The sequence below is a fragment of the Anas acuta genome, chromosome 1 (genome assembly GCF_963932015.1).
Source record: "Anas acuta chromosome 1, bAnaAcu1.1, whole genome shotgun sequence".
NCBI lineage: Eukaryota > Metazoa > Chordata > Aves > Anseriformes > Anatidae > Anas > Anas acuta.
In genome coordinates this window covers 133,123,628-133,140,546 of record NC_088979.1, presented here as the reverse complement: position 1 = coordinate 133,140,546, position 16,919 = coordinate 133,123,628, and the positions used below count along the sequence as shown (strand labels likewise).

The following is a 16,919-nucleotide window of genomic DNA, read 5'->3' as shown; positions in this document are numbered from 1 at the left end:
CTGCAAAGGGAGCTGAACAGGAGTTGTTACTAAAGCCTACCTCTTAATTGTTTTATGTTCCACAACATATGGAACTTTAAATTTCACTTGAACTTTCATGTCTATCAGCCAGAGATTATTGGAAGACACTCACTGTTGTGTTCCCAAATCGATCATTTAAGTATATTACAAAAAAAATAAAATAAAATACATATAGCAATGTGGTATTTTAAAATAAAATTCACATCAACTGTAGTAATTTCCCGTAGTGATGACTGAAAATTAAAAGAAACTGAAATCTTGATTTACTTTTCTGGGGGAGTAGAAAAGTGGGAGTGAAAAGATCTCTAAGATGCTGAAATTTCACAATCACAGCAAAAGGAAGAATGCATATTATCCATTAGATGCTTCAACACCTACGTACAGTTTTAGCAGTCAAGGCATTAACTCAAATTAGGGAGGACCCTTACATCTTTAACATCAGGCATCCGATGTCCAGCTGTTAAATATAATATGCACCAACCAGGAATGCTTCATTGAGTTGAAATCCCAATCAAAATTCCTTCCTTGTATAGCATATGGCCACTTTGTTATGAAGGCATTAATTGATTTCTGTGCTTTAATAACTTGCTTTTAACTCCTTTTAGGCCTTTTTTTTCCCCCTATGAAATAATCCCTGGCTTTTTGCAATAACAATGTATTTCAATATTTAACTAGAAACTGAAGCATCAAAGATTTGTGATTTTTTTTTTTTTAAACAGTCCTAGAGAAGGATTATGCTTTATACCTGACCAAGTGCAGCCTGACTTCCTTCTCTTGCTTCATAGTCCAGGTAATTGCAGAGTCACTATGAATGGTTTTGATTCAGTCTCTTATTTGCAGTAAAACTCTTTCCTACTCTTAGTGGCAACTTCCCCCTGTAAAAGTTTTAAAACCATATGTTTATACATATATCTGACATTCTTATTAACACAGGATTCCTATGACTTTCCGTTAGGCTTTACTGATAAATATGTAAATTGCTAAAGAATCCTGATTTCTCATCTCAATTAGTCTTCTGCACAGCTAATAGAAAATAGTACTTGCTGACATGGATGTTGTTTTCCAACACATTTATTATTCTATTTATCTTTCTTTAATATTCTGTGCTCATGCTCAGAATGGCCACCCTTGAATACAACAAAGATGCACTTGCCAGTTTTAGAACCAGGCCAAAGATGTGCATGCAAAACACCAAGTCTGCCTCAATTTGGAGGCAAGTCACTAAGGATACATAGAAAGTTCAGCTTGTCTCTAAGTGGTTTCAGTTAATTGGTCCACACCTCAATAAATATATTAAATCTATATAGCCATCAGATTGAGGAAGTAAACAAACACAAAACTAAGGCCCCTGAAACACTCCATACTGAATTGTTCTTAAAGTGAAATACATAAAAAAAAAATCCGCTTACCCCATCCAGCAACCTAATCTAAAGACACCTCTTCATGGAAGCATGTTTAGAACACTACAGTCAAAAGACAAATGCACTACTAACTGAGCCCTTGGACGTTAAATCTGAGCCTATAATAAACTTTCAGGCAATGTTCTGTTTTTCATTCATACACAATTAACATGCAAGCTGTCAGCTTTTGTGCCTCCAATCAAGGTATCAGGAAGACCAAAAAATTATTTTCAATGGTTAAACACTAAGCTGGATGAAAAAAAAAAGGCAAAAGGCACCACTTTCAAGCAATACTTCAAATGGTATCTCCATTCCTTTTGCACTTGCATATATTGAAAATGCAATTCCTGTGACCTCAGCATAGCTAAAAGGGAAGCAAAGGCCTTTGTTTTTTAACTTTGGTCTAGCAGGCTATAGGTCTTCTACTTTAGTTAAGGGGTGGAAGGCCTTAACCTGAAGCATGCAGTAAATTAGGAATCCAGGCTGCCATTTGTTCTCCCATGGAGAGCAGCAGAAAGCAGGTGTGCTGCATCTCATCAAGAAGTACTGCTGCTTTTTCCCTACCATTAGGCATTGCAGAGTCCCTGTGAGAATTGCTTCATGCTGCTGCTTTCACCTGCGTTTCCATGCCCTATTAGCCAGAGGCAGGTTGGCATGTTTCTTTCACCACCCCAAATCTGGTCACTGAGACAAATACGAGGGTAGTTTAAGTTAACCATTAGCCTCTAGCTCTTTGATATTTTCTAGAGCTGGAAATGAAGCAGATAAAAAAATATTTAATAGGGAAGGAGTTTTCAGCCAACTAGGACAAGGTTTGAAAAGAAAAGGATAAAAAAAACAAAAACAAGGTCTGCTAAAGCCCAGATGGAAACTCAAACAGAACAATTTTCTGATCTGTGAATTATTGCCACATGGTTTAACTCTACTGAACAGTTACCTATCAAGTGCTCCCTATTTGTGAGGGAAAGCTTGTTCTAGAGCTGCAAACTACTGCTCTGTGTTGGGTACTACAGTAACACACTGTATTTTTAGCACAGGGGAAGGGTGATTACTGAAATACAATTGTGCACACGGTCTTAGTAGCAGCCCAAGACAAGGTTTTATAAAAATCCTGAATTTTGTCTGTGAAAAGCTATCTTCAATTAAGTAGCACAACACGTACACTTACAGCTCTGCCTCTGCTGTGTTTCAGTTTTAGCCCAACAGATTAGGGAAGAATTCCTCTGAGTGACCATAATGGAGACAGAAGCCTTTGCCTCAGACTTGTCAGATAAATGCCATCTGTGCTTCTGGTCCAAGATAAACAGTCTTCCAGTTGTCTGCTTATAATATTGCACAGTGTTAGCTTGTTGCTACAGTAAGAACAGAACAGACAGTTCTTCTCTAAGAAACACTACTGACAACAAGACTATGCAAGCAAACTTTGTTTTAAATGGCTAGAGATGCAGTCTCCAAGTCCCCAAAAATCACACAAGTCTGTAAGAGTTAAAACAGTACAATATATATCATTATTGTTTGGGTACATTGTCATCAGTGACAGTTTAAAAAATTAGTCTCAACATAATATGTTAAAGTTAAAAATCAGAGTACAGAAACCATTTAAACAGTTACATTTGAACATTCTCTCAAAACAGGAGGGTTTTGCATTGTACCACAGTCTATGAAGAATCTCTGGTACCATAATTTTCTATTCTGATTTTAATCCATTCAGTCACGTTGGCCAGTGTTAAGAACATGCTTTAATTTAAATCAATGTGGTTTATCCAGAAGAGGTCCTGTATTTGGATGTTGAAAGAAGGGAGCACAGTCCAACACTTGTGTTCTATTAAAGCTTTTATTAGCTAGTTGAGATTTTCCTCACAGATTTTTCCAGAGTTTCTATAACAGTTCTTAACATCAGAGTAAGATTTAAGTGTTCAAGTGAAGTTATGGAAGAAAAACAAAGAACAGCAGCAGTTTGGCAATAATTTCTGAAATCACTGACTGCAATATACTTAAGCCTCCTTCTTCTCCAGTAAGATTTTGTGCAACTCATCTGCATCCTCACTTGTTTTCACCCTTATTAACATAGTGACAGGAACAGCTGGATTGTTCTCATCAACTGGTGGATTAGGAACACAAACTATAAGAACATTGTTTTTTCCAGTTCTTGTACATGGCATCTTGGGTGGAATTAGAACATTCAACAGTATGTTTCCTGCATAGGCAAGAAGAAAAAATTAAAGTTAAAAAAAATTCCATGTTTTACTGTAATATGGATGTTAGTATACTTACTAAATAGGGATTTAAGTTTGTTTTGAAGGAAGGCAATTGACAAGTGCCATATAAACTTGTCTTATTCTTTTCTAAAGATCTGTGCATAGCCACTGTTCCTGATTTGTTTCCTTAGTAGGAATGAGGAATCTCTATACTATATCCACCCTTTTTAAAGGGAGGAATCTGAAGAATATCAGATGATAGTAGGGCCACTCGAGGAAGAGGAAATGAAAAAAGGGAGAATCAGCAAATAAGGAATTAAGTCACAGTACTTAGTTTATGCTTACTCAAGTTATTCATTCTTAAGCATAGACCATAAGCAGAAGCAAAAAGTTAGCTTTAACACACATACAGACAAAAAAATGGACAAACCACTGTAGAATAAGTACTTTGTATCCTCAAATCATACACCACAACTGCTGTTGATACCACCAAGTTACTAATAACAGCTTTATGTCAACTTCTTAAATTCTGTCATGAGTATGAGATACTCAGTATTACTGGTGTATTAAAACAATTGCAAACAAGCTCAAAATCTACTTCAACAGAAGATGGACCCATTCTGTAACCCTGGTAAGTAGTTCAGAACATGGTAGTAGTATTTAGGAAAAAGTCAGTCTTTGCCTTCCTCTCCTGTTCAGTTTTTCAAACACAGATTTTAGGAAATGATTACAGCACTGTGTGAAGATAGTAAAAAAGGAAAGTGTGCATCACTATTACTGTAGCAGCTTGTACAAACCAATGCTTGAAGACACCAAACTAAGATGTCTTAAAAGTGTATGAGCTTAAAAGGGATTTCCTGATACATCACCTCAGATGAAAGTAGAGGGAATTAAATCAACATAATGAAGATTAACATCACCTAAGTAAAAACAACGACTTCTGTTATAGGGCATGCAAGTTGGAAAAAACAAGTTTTCACCTGCTCTACTCATTCAAACCCCTAAAGAAATGCTGAGAGCAATGACAGCTCTGCCATTCATCTGCCTTCAGTTTTATTGCTAAGAAGAACTGCCTTGATGGAACCTCGTCTCCATCAAAACAAGTAAATGATTTAGAAGTGACTGACACAGGAATCCCAATCTCACCAGACATTTGAAAGCTTCACCTAATGGGTCTGCAGAAGGTTTTTATAGGCTTACCAGAACACTATAGAAAGTGAAACTGAGATGAGATTTACCAGTGACCTACAGATACACCATGGCTTAAGTTCTCACATCTTTTATATGCATAATTTATTCTGTTTTGCTGAAGTTGTGAAGCACTTGTGAACTCCATATTCACATTTGCTGAAGCGAGGTACTAAGAGGTAATAAAGTTTCTCAACAATTAATATCAAAACATGTGACAGTTTGCTTGCATCTCAGCAGGAAATATGTTGATCTTCATTCTTCAAACCTCTGATACGTTTATACATGATTGTGGCATCTTAAAGCCAAGCTTCAAAGCCTTTAAACAAATCAGGAATAGAGAACAGCCTCTAAAACATAAAGGGGAAAAAAGTATCCAAACAGAAACCATAACCTATTTCTTCCTTGCAGTGCTTAAAGTGTGTTATTTCAGACTACTTGTTGGAGGCATACAATTGCTTGAGATTATTCAGAAGAAAAAAGTTTTTCATTAACCTTGTCAGTTACACTGTGTAACAAAATCTAATGCTTTGCAGGGAATTTTATATCAGGATTTATTAGTAGATTGAATTTACTTACCTAAATTGGTATCTGCACGGACTAGGAGCTGCGTTTTTTCATTTCCTGCTGGTTTCAAGTGTAATGTTCCTACACCTTTTTCTTTAAACTCATTATCCTTTTTGTAGAACAGTTTGCATCTGTGCACAAAAAAAGCAAACCTAGTTTGTGTAGATACGCAGAGATAAAATACAAACATCTCCAAATATATACATAGGTATATATATGCATGTACCTGACTCCCAGTAAGCCATTTAATAATAATCAGTTAACATGCTGTGAGTAGCATAAACATTTATTCTTCCTGATCTTGACTGTTTCATTGTCTAACAGATGCACTAGAACAGTTCAGTTGGAAGGGACTTTCAAAGATTCAATCCAACTGCCTGACCTCTTCAGAGCTAACCAAAAGTTAAAGCCTGTTACTGAGGGCATTATCCATCCCAGTGTCTGGAGCACCGACAGCCCTGGGGTATCAACCACCTTTCTAGGAAGCCTTTTCCAGTGTCTGACCACACTTGCAGTAAAGATTTTTCCTAATATCCAGTCTGAACCCACCCTAGTGCAGCTTTATAACACAGCCTACCATCCTGTCAGCAGCAACCAGCTCCATTTCCCCTCCTCAGGGAGCTGCAGAGAGCAGGAAGGTCACCTCTTGGCTCCTTTATGCCAGGCTGGGCAACCCAAGTGTCCTAAGCCTCTCCTCACAGGACGTGCCTGTCAGCCTTCCTACCAGCTTTGTTGATGTCCCCAGGACACTTTAAAGGACCTTAACAACCTTTTTATATTGTGAAGCCCTGAACTGCACACAAGATTCAAAATGAGGCCACACCAACACTATATATAGTGGGGGAATCATCTCTTTTGATCAGCTGACTATGCTGTGTTTAATGTGCCCCAAGATGTGGTACAATGGTACTTATCAGTTGAGAAAAAGGTCAGTCTTTCAGTCCTGAAATGAAAGATGTTACTTTCAGGTGAAAAAAAGACAACATACAGCAACTTGTATTCAGGATCTATCAGGAATAATTAAGGAGTAGCAGCTGTAATTACTATTAGGCACTATTTTAAAACAGTGATTGCAAAACACTACAAACTTACTATATTATCTGGACTTGTAATAGGACCTCTACATAAGATTTGGAAACACTGGAGCTTGTCTTAAAACAACAAACCTAACACCATTCTTAATTAATTGGTTTGCAAGTTCTCATAGATGCACTAAACCGCTTTTGTACATGAAAATTCTCTGCCAAGTGTTAAGCAGACATACAATTACTTGGACTACTAAACGTGATTTGAAAAACTGTTTGAGGTGGAGTTAATCTCACTTTAACATTAGAAGTACAACTTATTCACTCCTCCATACAACAGTTTGTATTTTCCAGCTGAAGAGTTGTAGTTTAGGCTACACAAATAACTAAGCATCCAACTGGTTTTGAAAGTACTGTAAGTTATTTCTGTAGTACATGCCCTACAATTTAAGCTTACAAAAGCTGATGAAGGCAGAATTTTTTTCGATCACTTAAAAAAAATGATCACAAATGGCGATCACAGCTGTGTCCAAGACACAGTATTACTAAGATCCTACTTATCTTTGTAAGTACCTTTTTACAAGTGGAACTTCCTGTTCTACATAGCTTCCTAAGAAGCTTTATTAACTAGGAAGTGAAGAACAGGTCATTAATTTTTACACTGCAGTGGTTAATAGCAAAACATAGATATGAATTATATTTTCAATTTGCTATTCTAAGGTAACGTCACTTACTTCTTTGAGTAGAAAGCATCATCCTCTTTTATTTCATTAACAATGACTTTTGGTGGCTCTTCTTCCTTCTCTTCTCCATCTTTAAATAAAAAGTTTTAATACATCCCATATGTTAATGTTATAAGCATATAATCTGGAAGGTGTTTTGGCTTGTTAATTAGAACTAGTTTATGCATGCTGTATGTTACATAAGCATGCAGGGCCTGTCAGTAATTGCCAAAATACCTTTAAGTCAATGTGGGCTCTAAAGAAGCTTTATCTACAGAAAAAGTCCTTATTTTCATTCAGCCGCATGCCTCAAACAACTTCATGCTCACCTTCAATTTAAACTGAATGAAAATACCCAACCATTAAACAATCAAAAAACAAATTAAAATACAAAGTTTAATGAATAAAATTTAAGTTAAAGCCTCTTGATAGGGAAAAACAGTTGTAAAATTTCCAAGAGTAGCCTTTACAAATTATACATACTTCCATAGACTAAGTTTAATTTGGGGGAAGGGTAATCAGGAGCAGGAGTGACAGCCAAGAAACAGGGACATGATTATGCCTTTCCAGTCCCTACAGCTGCTATAGCATTTCTATAGCTGACTATACCCAAATTAGCTAAAAACTTTCAAGTAGCATGCAATTTTATTGTCTCTTGTGGTCTGGTAAATAAGATGTATGAAATCATGAGGAATCTTTTAATTAATCTACTGGGGAAAGGCACCAGGTATGAAGTGTCCCACAGGCTCAAAGCTGAACATACCAATTGTTTTAAGTTTTCATTGTTTCAAGTCTTATATTCAGCTAAAAAAAAACATTCTATTACAGAGAGTATAAATTTGACAGACATGCACAGGTCTTGGTAATCATATACTTTGAGTGTTACTTAAGCAGCATGCAATACTTAGAATTCCACATTGCTAGTAAAATTTTGCAGTTTTCAAAGTCAGTAACTTAGTTCAACTTAGTGTTATTTCATCTTTGCAGATGAAATAACAGTCACAATCATTCACCGTTTACCATTAAAATGTTTTTTGAAAATAGATTTTACCTTTATCATCACTATTCACACTTTCTGTCTGAGCTTCTAACACATTGGTGGATGCTGCAGTTAGAATCTTTGTTGGGTTTGTGTCTTTTCCAAACAAACCTGAATTCCCAGGAGAGAATGAGAAACTACTAAGTGTTCCTGAGCCAAGGGAACCCAAAACAGAACTGTTGACACTCTTGCCAAAATTAAATGAGACAGTTGATGTAGCTCCTAATGATGGGCCTCTTCTTTCTGCTGTAACTTCAGGTTTTTCGTCCAAGGTATTCTCAGTTTTGTTGTTAAACAAAAATGTTGATCCTTGCTGTAGCTTTGAATTCCCAAATGTGGAAATAGACTGAGTGCCAGGCGTCTTGCTGCTTTCATTTTCAGATCCACTATCACTACTGCTTCCATGTTGTTGTTCAATAGTTGCTAAATACTTCTCATAGTCTCTAAAGATGGGTGTCAGATCACACAAGGGGTTTGCGTTTACATGCTTAACTATCCAGTCACGCACAGAACAGTTTAAAGCTGCTAACTGTTTGTGATAAACACTAGAGCTGCAGACTTTACTTTGAGTATAGCCAGAAGATGATGGTTGGCTGCCACCATTAGCTTTTGGGCTTGCAGTCTTCTTTTCAGTAAATGCAGTAGTAGCCGGACCATTTGATATGGTTGATCCTATTAAAAGAAAAGCATGGTTTAGAGTTGTGTTTGTATTTTTTTCCTACAAACTGCATTTCTCATGAAACCCTAAGCTTATATTTCCATTACTTCTGTATTATATCTATTAGTTCTGTTCAGTTATTACAGTGTAGTGTGTTGCATCATGACACTGTATGCTAGATAGCACAGTTTCAAAGTGTGCGATAGCAAATGTGTTCCATCACCTCTACCTCTAAAAAGGTTTTATCTCCAGTATTACATCAAGAATGACTTCAGTTTCCACCTCTTAAAACTGCATGTATTTGATACCTTGTCTCTCCACTAGTATAAAAATCTCTAGGAAATTTTACAAAGATCAAGTCTTGAAACCTTAAAGCAGAACTACAGGGCTAGTGAAAAATCAAATTCCATCATTACCTTACCCTACAGAATTTATGGCTGAATTTTCTGATGAATACACATGGTTATTTAAAACTTACCAAACACAGATTGCATTTCAGAGGTTGTCTTCAAACTGCTGAACGGAGGAGTACTAGAGATACTACTGCTTCCATTAGACAGGCCTTCTAAGGGCTTTATTCCTGCACCATTACCAAACCCACTGAAGCCACCGCCTCCTTTTCCAGAAGGCAACATAAAGCCTTTAAACCCTTTAAATGCTCCTCCACCTTCAGGCTGGGGAGAAAAGAGAAAAAGACAACCAGTTACATGCACCTCTATACTTCTATCCTCACTTGATATTCCATTTATTTTACCCTTGTTCAGTGTGTCATCTCGTGCCTTATTTCATGTCCCTTACTCTAAGTCAGCTACGTAAACAGAGTTAATAGCTTCCTTATGACACATACTGCTGCTATTTTTACAAGACTCAGATGTTTGGAATGAAAATAAACTAGTTATAGGAAGTGGATACCTAGAAGCTGTTTAGAGCAGTGGATGTGTCTGACTACGTATTTAGAGATTCAAAGCATTTTGTTTTCTTTAAATAATTACCTAGCAATATATAATTGTATTTTCAGGCTTATTTTCAGGAACTTTTAACATATACAACCACAGTTAGAGTCCAACACTTCAAACCACTCATCAAAACACTGTATTTTGTAGTCACCTGTGTAACATTTAAGTGACTTACAAAAAATATTCCTATGTCACTGATGGGAAAAGCAAAGACAGACTGTACTTGATAAAGTAACACGTATGCTTTCTGCAACTTTTTCATTACCTAGTTCTGAACATGATCTTTATGACCATAATATTTTATGGTGTAGTTTCTTACGTGTTTTTAGAATAGGGTCATACAGCACGATTAGCAACCAAACAGGTACTGCTACTTTTAGCTACTACATATAACATCTTTTGAGGTAATGAGCACATATATATTACTGGAGTAGAAATTCTCTACTTCCAATGTCTTTAGACAGCAGTCAGAGGAAAAGGAGAATCGTTTCCAAGTTTCATCTGCTTTTGCTACTTAGAAGTAGCAGAACTTCGCAACTCTAGGTTCATTTCCAGTATCTGGCCTTATGGGTCTGGGCTCTGCTTCCCTTCGTGCTTTACTTTTTCCAATTAAGTCCTCAATTCCTCATTTTTAGTTAGCTATTTTTATCCTGTCTTTGTTCAGTCCTACCTCTCTCTCTGGACATTCCAGTTAAACAGGAGTCTCTGTAGCATTCTGCTTGCTTCATTTAGGAACTTCAGTAAATTTCAAGTTCGTTTTTGTAAATGTTTCACAGATTTATCATGCAGACTCAGCTGTTCTGCCGTCTCTACTGCTTTTTAGACTTTGTCTAGCCTATCCTACCTTTCAGCTCTGATCCGTAACAGTTAACTCCCTGCCTTCTGACTATTTCTTCTGCAATCATGTAGTCCCCTTTCTCAACCAATTGTTTTTCCATTTGCTATTGTCTCTGAATCTCTCCTGTTCAAGTTCTGGTTTTTGTTTTTGTTGTTTGTTTTTTTCCTTATATCAGAGTCCTCTACCACCTCTGTGGCTAAAACTACCATAGGCAGAAGTGGGATGGGACACAATTTATATTGGCTAGAACAGAAGGAAAGCGAAGAGCACAAGAGAAAGTAACCTAACCTGTAACTGTGCCTAGTCCTGTTCTATCTAAAGGAAAGGTTGGATGTGGTGCTTATGGACATGGTTTAGTGGGTGATGTTGGCGGTAGGGTGATGGTTGGACCAGATGATCTTGAAGGTCTGTTCCAACCTTAATGATTCTATTGAAAAGCAAGTCGGATGATAGGTAAAATTTCTGCCCTGTTTCTAACATGGAACGTGCACTCTTGAAAGAGCACAGAAATATATATGACAAAGCATCTGTCGAGGATTTTTGAAAGGACCCACAACAAAGTCCAACTTCCTTTCTGTGTTTATTTGTTATTGCAAAGAGTAGGAGGCACTAAAGCTCTTCAGTGGGAAAGAACATTATCATTCTTTAAAAGAAACATCTCTTTCACTCTCACGTCAACGTAACAATTTGGCTTTTACTTGTTTAATGCCTGCCTTGGACATCCTCCAGCCCTCCTGTATGGTTAACTAGTATCTTTTGATTTCCAGGCTTTTACCTCTGCAAAGACTGGAAGCGCAGGGAGTTGAATAGTTGCATATACCCTTTAAATGATAATTTTATGTAGTACTGTTACAGGCCCGAAGTAAAAAATTTGAACACTTATGACATATTTTGCAATTGAATCAAACTATGACAATCATGTTCAGTGATTACATTACCTCTGATCCAACATTTCGGCGCTTTGCTTTTTTAATAGCTCTGTTCTTCAGGACTTCCTCACTAGCCACTGAGAAGGTTCCCACCTTTGAGAAGTTATGAAATCATTAGTGAAATTCTCAGAATGCATAAAAGTATCATAGTCTGAAGAAATGGCTGAGATGCTGAGGTAGGGAAAAGTGTTACAGATGTGTTCAAAAACTAACAACTGAGGAATGAAAAAAATTACAGTACTGTGATTAGTAAAATATAAAAATATTATAGTACTGTTGATACTGTCACGGTTCTGTCTTCCCTGTTCTACATCTAATTTCCTTTCATACAGACTGCAATTTTTCTAAGACAAATCATTCAAGAAATTTCGTGTGTCTTTTTTAAACAAGAAAATAGTATCTCTGCTGAAGGTAATCTGTCAGTGTTGCACTGTTACAAACAACACTCAGCTTGGAGGAGGCACATTGAGATATATTAACAATATTCCACAATCTTGGAAGTTCAGTTATTAGTGAAGATAGATCATTATTAATTACTACCCCCAAAATAAATGAGGAAATTAAGTTTCTTTATATTCATATTTCTGGAAGAGTACTATCAGTTTTCTTTCTTACATTCTATAAGCCTAAACATTCAATATTTTAGTAGCATAGAAGCTAGCATCATTTGTTTAGAGATGAAACACAGGTCTTAAATAAATACGAGACACTAACATGAAAGTCTGTTTAAAACCAGATGAAGCATCTCATTTGACTGTTTACTTAAGCTCCCTGGCTGTGTAGGGGCATTCTGCTAAGCACTCCAAACTAACATACTTCTGAAATTAACTACTACTGACCTATAAAACAGCTGGTAGAGATATGAAGAAAAATATCCAGACTGGATTATGTCAGTGAAACTTAAAATCAACTATTTCAAGAAATTTCAAGAAACCACTTTTCTTGTGAACTGAATAAATGTTCATCACACAGCTGGAGGGTTCATTCTAACATGACTGGGTTTCCCTTTAAAAATGTGAAGTTGCTTTCCTTTAAGCCACTAATGTCGTTTTAACTGTTAAAAGCTGCTTTGCCACATGGTCTGCATATACTGGAAGCTTTATTAAAAATAACTAAGTTATATAAAATAATCTTTAATACGCTTTCAACCAATTTCACTGTAGATTTCACCCACAAGATGAGTAGCACACGTAAATAACTATCCTGCTACCTGCTGTGGGGAAAAAAAAATAAAAATCAAAATGTATCGTTTACCTCCTCAGCTTCATCTTCCTGATCCCAGTTTCTGTCAGTCAGTTCCTTTTCTGCAATTCTCTTTGCCATTTTTCCACACCTGTATATAAAAACAATCAGAAATGCAGAGAATCAACTACACAGGAATTAAATTCTAAGCAACTCTGATTTGCATTATTCAGAGCAAGTAACGAGAATCAGAGTTCATGCAGAAATCAGTCAAAATTGGAATGACTGTTGAAAACTGAGTGTTTTTAAAGACAATAAACAGCACTGGACAATACTGAACAAAAACTGGAGTTGTGGTTATTAGCCAAACTTGATATTAAATTTAAGCAACAATAGAAACATGCAGTTCAACTACAGGTTAACTGTTTAGCAGCTGAGCTGTCTAAAAAAACATCCTTTCAGTCCTATGACCTATTCCTTGTCACTGCTTACTCTGAAGGGCTGGGAAAAAAAAAAAAAAAAGAAACACTGAACACATAAAAAAGGATCTGGCTAAAAGATCCCATATCCCAGTCCATCTTCCTTCAGGATACCCAAGGTAAACACCAAGAGTCTTGCAAGAGTAAAGTTGCTTGACAGCACCTAAAATGAGTACTGGTAAGGACCTACTGAAGCAACTGCCAGCCAGCTTACTTTGGTTAAAGATGAACATATTCTGCTATGAAAAACAGGGTTGCTAGGACATTAATGAGAATGTTGAAAAAAAAAAATCTATTGCAAATGAATAGGTGACTTTTCCTCTAAAAGACACCTAAGATGTGTTACTGGTTTTAGATTAACTAATGTAAGCAGATGACTGTTGCTTGCATTACTTACAGAGTTGTAACTCTGCAATGTAAAGCAAAAGCAACTCTGGAGAAGTAATGCTTGTAGTTTTAACTTCCAACTTCCATTTTAGTAAAGTACAATTCATCAGCTGTGCTCAAAACACAAGAACGAATCCAGCTATGTTATTTTATCTGAAAGACTTGGCAAACAATTACTAAAGTTTTATACGGAAAGAAGTTATTTTGACTATGATTTTATCATCTGACATTAATATGAAAGCTTTTCAGAGAATGTAGTTTTATCTACATTATTTTTTTTCAGAAGATGTAGTTTTATAGCAACACAAGTCTTAAGTAAGTGCAAGAATTAAAATTCCTAAATATATATATATATATATATATATATATATATATATATATATATAAAAATCTTAGGTTTATGCCTGAGACCTGGACAGAAGATAAATCCACAAATAGTTGAATTTCAGAGCCAAAAATGACAATACATGATTACAGAACATCTTGCTTAGCCAATTAAATATTTTTAAACAGAACAGTAAATCTGCACAGCAGTCTTACAAAGGTCATAAGTCAAAGCAGTGAGTTTTGGTCTGACACACAAATTTCACAAGCAAAGTTATTAGGATCTTTCATAAGGGCAGTGACAAAGACTGGTTTATATAAATGGTTTTAAATGGCATAACCCACACCATACATAAAGCAGGTGTCCTACTATGTAACTCATGATTCTCTGCAGACTGGCTGTTTAAATCTACGCCAATGAAAAAACTAAAAATATTTTTTTTTTTTTTTAAATTGGTTCTGTGATATAGCTTCCCACAAGAGTATATACAAACACATCAGAGGAAGGCAAGATTGCATCTCTTTGGCAGCAGCCACAGCTCAAAGGCTAGCGAGACTGTAACCTAGAATTACTCCACCAGACCCCACAGAAGATCAAATTACCACTCTTGACGCTAGCTACTAAAGCATTACAAGCACTATGTTTATCAGAAAGCACATTCTCAACTAAAAGGAAAAAGCACTAACCAAATTGGCCTAGGCTCCAGGTTCTTTACACCTACCTCTGTTTACATTTCTCTAGATCAGTACTGAAAATACGAGCAGACAAGAGTGCCTAACATACACAAAGACAGCAGCAAGAGAATTCTAGACATTTCTAACCTGTGAAAGAAGCAACACAAAGCCATCTCTATTTGATGTTTTCTACATATACAGGACAACCTTTAAGAAGTTTTTGTACCAAGTGTTCTGAACAGGTCGAGATGGGAGTATTTTGAGAAACAGCTTTTTACTGTAGAAGCACAACAGAGAGGTTTTGTTGAGCTACTGCAACCCACCTAGTAAGTTATTTACTACATCTTACTTCATGTAACATTATGACAACAAATCTGAATTTTAACATCTGCATTCCACAGAACAGTTTACCTACTGTAAGGCTTAAAAACCTGCCCTACTGGAATCTGGAATGCACGACCTAAAACCGGGGAGCAGAAGTCATTAGTCCGTCATCCACACTGAGGAGACCTCAGCCACGCCACGTGAAGATGCCATGTGCACTGCAGCCACTTTTTAACTCCTGCTCCAAGGCAGGACGCGCCCGGGGCTCCTGGCAGTGCCAAAAGCCCCGAGACCAGGCGGGCGCAGAGCCGGGTTTCCCCCTTCCTGAGGCACTGCTCCACTTCAGCGCAGCCTCCTGCCGCACGCGCGGTCCCTCTGGCTTCCTCGCCAGGAGTCCTGCAGCCGCACCGGGGAGGTCCATCCTTTCCTCCCTTCCCCCAGCCGTTAACGGCAGCTCGCACTCCCCCCAACCGCCGGTACTGCCCTCCCCAAGGCGCCGCCCGCCCCTCGCAACGCTGTGCGTGTCCGTGAGGCCCCGGGGGCTGCCCGACAGCACCGTCCTTTGTGACCCCAAACGGCCTCGTTTGGGTGCTGGGGGGGGAGCGGCACGTTTTCAGGCCGATCCTGCCCTCCGCCCTGCGGGAAACCCGCGCCTTCTCTCGCGGGCCAGACACAGGGGACGGTGCCGCCACTTACCCCCGGGACGCCTCCCCTCGCGGGGAGCGACGCTCACTACGGGGCCGAGGCTGCTACGGGTGGCTGTCAGCGCCTGCTCGCGGCCTTTCGGGCTCCGGACCCCGCTCAGCATCCCCCTGCCAGGCTTCCCGACGCCGCCGCCCAGCCTCAGGCAGCCACCGCCGCCATTTTGTGCCTGCGGGAAGCCTGCGAGCCGCGCGCCGAGACACCAGGCGGACACCGTCCCCCTGGCCCTGCGACAGCGCGTATGCGCCCCTCCCCCGGCCGCCACGCTAGTGTGGCGCATGCTCGGTGTCACGGGCGGGCGGCTGTTCGAAATGGAGGGTCACGTGCGCGCGCGGCAGTTGCGGCCGTTGGCTGAGCCGTTGCTGGGGGGGGGGCAGCCCGCGGGTCACGGTGGCGGCAGGTTCGCGGCCAGAGCCCGGCTCGTCGCCTGCCCTCAGCCCCGCGTGATTAAAGCGTGGGGTTGTAGCTGGAAGCCACTGAGGAGAAGGTGATGATCTCCCCTGTAGGTTTAAAACAGTGGTCTCCAGGCGCTTTTGCACGATGTGCAGTGCTCGAGTGGCCGCAGGGCAGTAACGGTGCCAATGAGTGCCGTCAGAAGGACCTGAACACTGTAGTCTGAATCTTAGGATGCCAAGCCAGCAGATGGAAATACCCCGACCTGAAATTAAAACAACGAACTTTTCACAAAGAACACGCTCTTATAAAGCTTACCGCTTCAATATATGGGATGGCACTCCCCCGCCAAAAAAAAAAGAACACTTTGTATCACACAACAGAGTGGTTATCATCCTATCCGGAACCCTAGGATTCATGAAGCAGAGAGCCCTTCCTCCGCTGTGTTACTAACTTTCAGTCTTCAAATGCTGTATTTTCACGTTACCGTTTTTCTTTATAAAACTGTAAAAATATTTTGAACCATTTTCAGGTAATACTTTGGGAAAATTATTTTACCTGCTCTCTTGGGATTCCAGATAATACTATTTTAAAACGTGGATCACTGCACAGTGATGGCATAAATGATCGTTAATGCCTTGAATTTAAAGTTAAATATTTCTTAAGTATCTTGTTATCTTTTACTGTAGAAATAGGACTGTGGTGGTGCAAGCAAATTTTTCTTTAGTTGGCACTCAGCTGGTTATGCTTAGATATCATATATGTTTAGATCCCATCAGTGATGCCATATTTTAAATCTTCACATAAATGCAGGAGCACACTAAACATTCTCTTGCATTTTATAGTATTGTCTATGAGGTAGTCCTTTTGAAAAGCTCTCTCCTTAAAGTAGTCAAATCAAAAGTGTGAAAC

At 38.6% G+C, this 16,919-nt stretch overlaps 1 protein-coding gene across 1 annotated transcript; it reads right to left on the bottom strand.

Moving 5' to 3' along the window:
* Positions 1-2,900: 2,900 nt before the first annotated feature.
* Positions 2,901-15,877, bottom strand: NUP50 (nucleoporin 50). The gene is made up of 8 exons (XM_068657738.1): positions 15,609-15,877; positions 12,796-12,874; positions 11,551-11,634; positions 9,297-9,492; positions 8,173-8,832; positions 7,134-7,212; positions 5,387-5,505; positions 2,901-3,618 (listed from the first exon to the last, which is right to left on the bottom strand). Exons 2-8 carry the CDS (start codon positions 12,862-12,864, stop codon positions 3,416-3,418), a joined length of 1,410 nt encoding a protein of 469 aa, XP_068513839.1. The 5' UTR covers positions 12,865-12,874; positions 15,609-15,877; the 3' UTR covers positions 2,901-3,415.
* Between the last annotated feature and the right edge of the window lie 1,042 nt (positions 15,878-16,919).